This window comes from Sphaeroforma arctica (assembly GCF_001186125.1).
Source record: "Sphaeroforma arctica JP610 unplaced genomic scaffold supercont1.1089, whole genome shotgun sequence".
Classification (NCBI taxonomy): Eukaryota; class Ichthyosporea; order Ichthyophonida; genus Sphaeroforma; species Sphaeroforma arctica.
The window spans coordinates 1-6,130 of NW_014039469.1; the positions used below are offsets into that span (position 1 = coordinate 1).

Genomic DNA, 6,130 nt, shown 5'->3' on the forward strand with positions numbered 1-6,130 from the left:
TATATATATGTATATATATTGGATGTGAACATAGATATATATATATATACATATATATATGTATATATATTATTTACTATATATATATATATATGAGTGTGGATATGTATATATATATATAAATATATAAAATATATATATTTATATGTATGTATGTATATATATATATGTGTGTGTGTGTATATAATGTACATATGTTCACATTTGAATAGTTATGTATGTATATATGTGTATATATTAACATAAATGTATATTGATATATTCGCAGATTACATATATATATTAGTTTATATACTATTATATATATATAAATGTGTGTGTTTGTGTGCGTGTGTATACTATTGCTTGAATATTGATATGTATATAAATGTATAAATAAGTGTGTGTTAGTGCTTATATATATATATATATATATCTATGTATTTATACATATACATAAATACATACATTGATATGCATATATATATATGTATGTGTGTGTGTTTGTGTGCTTATATGTATATATATAAACACTTGATATATATATATATATATATAGAAGTATAAAAGTATATGTCGGTGATGTGTGCACGTATACTGTGTAGTATGTTCCACATATCCCTATCTGTAGATTATTTTCCGTTGTCTTCGTTGGTTATCATTGAGAGCGAAACATCGCTCGGTCTCTTTGTATGGCTTGTTATTGTACAAAGGCATGCTAAGAGTGCATGGAGACACCAACTGTACAAACGAGAGACCAAATATAGATGATCAAGATAACCAAACTATAGCATAGTATAACCATTCTATTGGTCGTTATCGCAGGGCTTGAACAAGAATGTACCCGTTGACAATCTCGTCATGGAGTTCTTTCAGTCAACTCAGACGTTGAAAATCACTGCATGTATTATTAATCATTCGGCCTTCTCTGTATCTGTGTGGGCGAGTAGGCAAAAAGTACGATCACGCTCGACCTCAATACTTATATCAAGACTGAATAAACATATCGCGTGACTCTTTCGCTACAATCAGATATACTTTACTGAGGTTGAAGTTATGTAATAGAAAGAAACTTGGTCATAAAATCACTTGTTCCCGGAGAAACACCGTAGTTCATGATTGGGTTGCAGACACAAGACTACCAAATAACTCCGGCACAAGCAATACCTATATTTCAGAATGAATCATAACTATTTCCTTCTCAGGGACTGGGATCGTCCTTGAGGAGGTGCTCGAACCTGCTGTATAGGTCCATTTTACTGCACGGCAGCGACAATCCGGTAGTTTGAACGTTCATGGCAGCAGGCATTCCTGTGTGCATGAATGCACCGAATTGTTGCATAGGTTGCTGTCCAGCTTCGGCACTTCGCCCAGTTCGCATATCATAGTTACTGGTGGTGAGGTCAACTGTGGCTTGTGTATTCCACATATTTCTGTGTGTGTGTTGGCTTTCGTTACTAGTGGGGTTCAGGCCGTGATTCTTATTTCCGAAGTTTGCATCGTGCTTATGCGAAGCGTAAGCCGATTGGGCTGTGTTGTATTGCTGCTGTGTGGAAATTGTGTGGTTGTTTTGTGAGCCTCTATTTGAATTTGTACCTTTATGTTCGTAGTCGGGGATAGCTGTGAAAACACCAGCCCTCCTGTCTTGAGTGTCATAGCCATCACCAGTGGCGGTGCCCATATTGTCTATCTGAAACTTCTGCGAATTGAATGAATAATTCTCATACTCTGAACCTTGGAACATGCTTGCCGACAGAGCTGAAGCTCCAGTCGACAGCAACGGCTTCAATTGTACGGTTGAATGGCTGTTACTGTGGAAGAAACCGGAGATTTTACGGGGACTGCGATCTCGCTCGCTATAACTTCTCCTACGTGTGTATGACTGGTTAAATTCGCCTCTCGAGTGAGTCGTGTGATCGCCCGGCCATTGATTCTGAAAATTTGATAAGCATAATCGTGGTGCGTATAATTCGGAGGTCATCGATAATTCTTGCCGCAATTGTTGTGACGACGAATGTTCGGTTATTGCGTCCATTGGTGATATTGGTGATGCTGCTGTATCGTTCCGCACCTTGAACTGACTGCCAGTTGTCTCGAGTTTCAAACAAGGGTAGCTTCCTCGTCGTTGCAATCGACCATGTTGTGATTGGTGTGATGTTGCCGATAAATTTAACCCTGCCTTAGCCCACGGGACAGCTTCTGGCCGTGAGTCATTGTTTTCGGTCCTCAATATTTCAGCTAAGATGTCGTTGTTAAAATTGTTTGAGAGGAATAAATCCGTAGTAGTGTCTTGATGAGGATGCACCTGGTAATTCGATGTTGGGCTGTTGTCGGTGGGGCTGTTACCAAAAGTAAGTTGGTGTAGATCAAAGGTCATATCGACATCCCCAACGATCCCACGGACATGTGGCATACTCAACGGGCGGCTGGCAGGTTGTTTGTGCCGCATTTCGTTATATCCGCCTTCGCTCAAATCACATTGTCTTCGTTTCAAACTGCGTCTCCTTGTAATTTGCTGTTCTAAACCAGTCATATCTCTTTCTTCGCTTCCTGCGTCATCAGGCTCCGCGCAAACCTCACGCATAGGTGTACCTTGGACTTCACTGAGTGTGTTGGTAAACTCATGGTTGATATTGGCTGGTGACTTAGCATTGTCGGAGAGTTCGTCGCTCTTTCTATCGCCTTTTGTTAAGAATTTTGCATTTCCAAAGGTGCCGCAAAATGCAGTATTAGATTCTGACGGAGCTGATGAGGTCGGAATACGTTCTTTAGAAGGCAGTTCAGGTGGTTTGATATCCGTTATATCTGCGACAGATTTACTGCGATTCAATTTAGCAGCCAAGCTCTGCCATTCATGGGTTTTAGTTCGGAGTATCCTTGACGCTGTCTCTCGTCGTTTAGCTATGGCATGACCACCAGGGCGGGCAACAACCTGTCAAATCGTGGGAGACAAATGACACGTGTTAAATTAGTGGATATCACAGAATTCTGAATAGAACGTTAAAAGAATTTAACCGAAATGGCATCAAACCCCTGACTTGCAACTTACCTTGAAAATAGAACTAATAGCGATACCATCCTTGTAAAAACACATTCCTTCACTAGAATAATGGCCTCTCTTCGGATTAGTAGTGCAGGTGACGCGGAAGGCCAGTTTGTGTCGTGTGGAGTCAAAGCTGTATGAAGAAGGCAACATACTCATTAATCCGTTAAGGGTTCTGTGTTTCGAGAACATTGTGTGCCTCACGAAACAGCCGATTATGGAATTGAAAAGTGTTCGTGTCAAGATACCTTGGTTCGGAAGATCGAAAAGTACGACATTTCGAAGGCACGGAATGGAGTGTCAATCCACAATCATGCCGGTTCTTCGCACATAGCTGCCCTCTGTGGTGTTGTTGACAATTAGTATGTGTTTTTTTGTTCTATCCAAGAATGATCAAAAAATAGACTTTGCTGCAAGAGTGCGGCAGAGTATATCAAACACCGGCTCGAACCATACAAAAAGTGTAGTGTAAATGGCAATCAACATACTGGATGACTTCGAAATCGAACACAGGTGCATCGAAGCATGCACCGCTTTGAAGAATCTTCAGAGGTTGACGAACGAACCGCACATATGCAACTGTTAGATATTCGCCCCCATCGATCGGAATAGTCTTCAAGTCAATATTTATCTCACGAGCGTCCTTCCATACTATACATGATGAATTCAGGGGAACCCACTTCGCGGATACAACCTTCTGGGCGGTCAAGATGAGTGCATGATCGCTTGAACTGTGCAGAAATTCTTCCATCTGCCTCTAGTTAATTTAATACAACAGTAATCTAATGAATATGCAAAGCATTAACAAGTACGGACACCGATAAGTATAAATACAGATGGTCCCGTCTTTCACTGGTTATTTGCTATAAAGGCAATTAGAGACATCAGACTGAATCCTGCCCACCTCATTCACTTTGTATATACCAGACACCAACAGATGGCAGATTAATAACTAGAAAGAACTCGCTGAAGTGTTATACGACTTTTATAAAGCAGTTGTTTGGTGTTGTGTTAAAAAACACCAATTCACAAACTTCTAAACTGGAGAGTGGAGAGAATCCGGGCAATGGGTCAGTATAAATATCTCCTTTTTTTATACATTTAGTATGTGACTTCAATTGTATGTGCTTGTGGCTTTTTTTTGTTTTGTTTTGTTTTGCAAACAAAACACAAACAAACAAAAATAAATATTACATTTCAACAGAATAATAAAAATATCATGAGTAAAGAGTCTATATATTTATCTAATTTTGACTCTTTGTGAGCCTGTGAGGATGTGGAACATAATTCATTTTTTTACTACTGTTTCTTATATAAATATAAACATATAAATATTGCTCTTTTGAAAAACATTAAAGAGTATAAGTTTAAATAAATATATACAATTTTTTCAATGCGGTTCAGAATTCAGAATGGGCACTCTGGTGCAGGGTCCCCCCCTACCGATTTTGAGCCTTTAGTCCAACTTTTGATTTTTAAATTTTATTTTTTATCATTTTAGGGTCGGTAAAGCACCTATTCAAATTATTTGGGCTAGTTTTCAGACGTATACAATAGAGAATATATTTTAAAACTCGATATATGAGAGAACATGGTATATTTTGGATTATTTTGATAGCGCCTGTGATATGAAATTAAAAACATACATTTTCACTTGTGTATGTGAAATATTAAATGCCCCATTTGGTGACAGATTCGGTCCAACTTGGGGCAATTTATAATTCAGAGCCTTCTCTCACCCACCCCCCCTTTTCTCAGCCGGGAACTCTGCACACTGCACGTTTTTCTTAATTATGTGTCTCCTGTCCTGAAAACAAATAAAGTTTTGTTTTTGTTATTGAAATAAATATTGTTTTTTTACAGTATGGGATATTTTAAATTAATCAAAAACAATAATCAAATATGGTTTTGTTTTAATAAAAACTATATCGAAATGTATAATAAATACATATCTTTTATTTTTATTTTAGAACAAAAAAATGAATGTTTTAAAAGCCCTGGACCTTGGGCAGAGGGCCGTTGCACAGGAGTGAAGTCAGTCAGTTGAAGTCGTTGTGGGAGTATCGGCCTATATATCGGGTGAATCAGTTGTTGAATTCTTTAGTTCTTGTTGTAGTGTTTTGCTATTTTTAGTACAAAAACACAAAATGATCTTTTAGAAATCCTAAATGTTTAAAATATGTGTGGCCAAAAGCTGACATAAGATATGAAAGATGCGGCCTAAAATTAGTGGACACAGTGTCACAGACTGAATGAAGTCGAGCATAAAATATCTATTTTGTAGATATATGTAGCCTACAACTAGTAGACTCTAGAGTTTCAATTTGGCTTCTTCAGCGCAGAAAACACCCTAAAGAAGATTGTTTTTAAAATTGCAAATGTTCGATAATATTTGACCAATATTGGGGGCTCTAATGTGACCTTTGTGGGCCTTGACCCTTCCTCCTCCCTCTCCTCTACTCTCTCTCTCTCTCTAGTGGAGAGAGTGACTAACTGACTACAGCAGAGAGAGTAGAGAGTAGAGTTTTGAAGTACCCAATATAAATATATTTTTGTTACTATAGAACAAAATAGAGAAATTGTGAACAAAATAAACTACACTGTTAATCACACAACAAGGACTTAAGGAGCCATTGAGTGGCAGAAACTCGGGCGTCATAAAAAAACTGGGAGGAGAGAGTAGATGGCAGAGTGCTTGTAGAGCAAGGATACCTCACGAGATAATTGTACAGGAGAAATATAGTTATATACAACTGTTTTACTGGCTCTGAAGCGTTCAGAACTTCAGACTTTCAGTCATGACCTGACCGAGGAACACATATTTTTCGATAATAAATATGGCGAAAAATTGGCATATTAATATTTACAATATATAGTATTTCAGTATTATAAAAATTGTAAAGGCATATAGCCTGTATTTTGCAGTGCTATCAAAGGATCTATATAGGCATAAAACCCTAAACCCTGAAGCCCTAAAAATCGGTCTATAGCTGATGTAAAATATCGCATATACATTTTATTTCATATACTATCTTATGTAATATATTTCATGAATATGTATATTGTACATATGACATATTTTTGATATATACCGTATTTGGGTATATA

The 6,130-nt window shown here is 37.6% G+C and overlaps 1 protein-coding gene across 1 annotated transcript; it reads right to left on the minus strand.

The window, feature by feature from the left end:
- Positions 1-999: 999 nt before the first annotated feature.
- SARC_09943 (hypothetical protein) lies at positions 1,000-3,800 on the minus strand. The gene is made up of 4 exons (XM_014296024.1): positions 3,511-3,800; positions 3,271-3,363; positions 3,029-3,155; positions 1,000-2,911 (listed from the first exon to the last, which is right to left on the minus strand). Exons 1-4 carry the CDS (start codon positions 3,771-3,773, stop codon positions 1,181-1,183), a joined length of 2,214 nt encoding a protein of 737 aa, XP_014151499.1. The 5' UTR covers positions 3,774-3,800; the 3' UTR covers positions 1,000-1,180.
- Between the last annotated feature and the right edge of the window lie 2,330 nt (positions 3,801-6,130).

Bases quoted from the DNA above. Each gene is read 5' to 3' on its own strand.
- SARC_09943 (XM_014296024.1), bottom strand. From the start codon at position 3,773: ATGGAAGAATTTCTGCACAGTTCAAGCGATCATGCACTCATCTTGACC. The intron at 3,364-3,510 runs GTATGTTGATTG...ACAACACCACAG, and splicing joins TTCGATTTCGAAGTCATCCA to AGGGCAGCTATGTGCGAAGA. The intron at 2,912-3,028 runs GTAAGTTGCAAG...ACGATTTGACAG, and splicing joins CTATTAGTTCTATTTTCAAG to GTTGTTGCCCGCCCTGGTGG.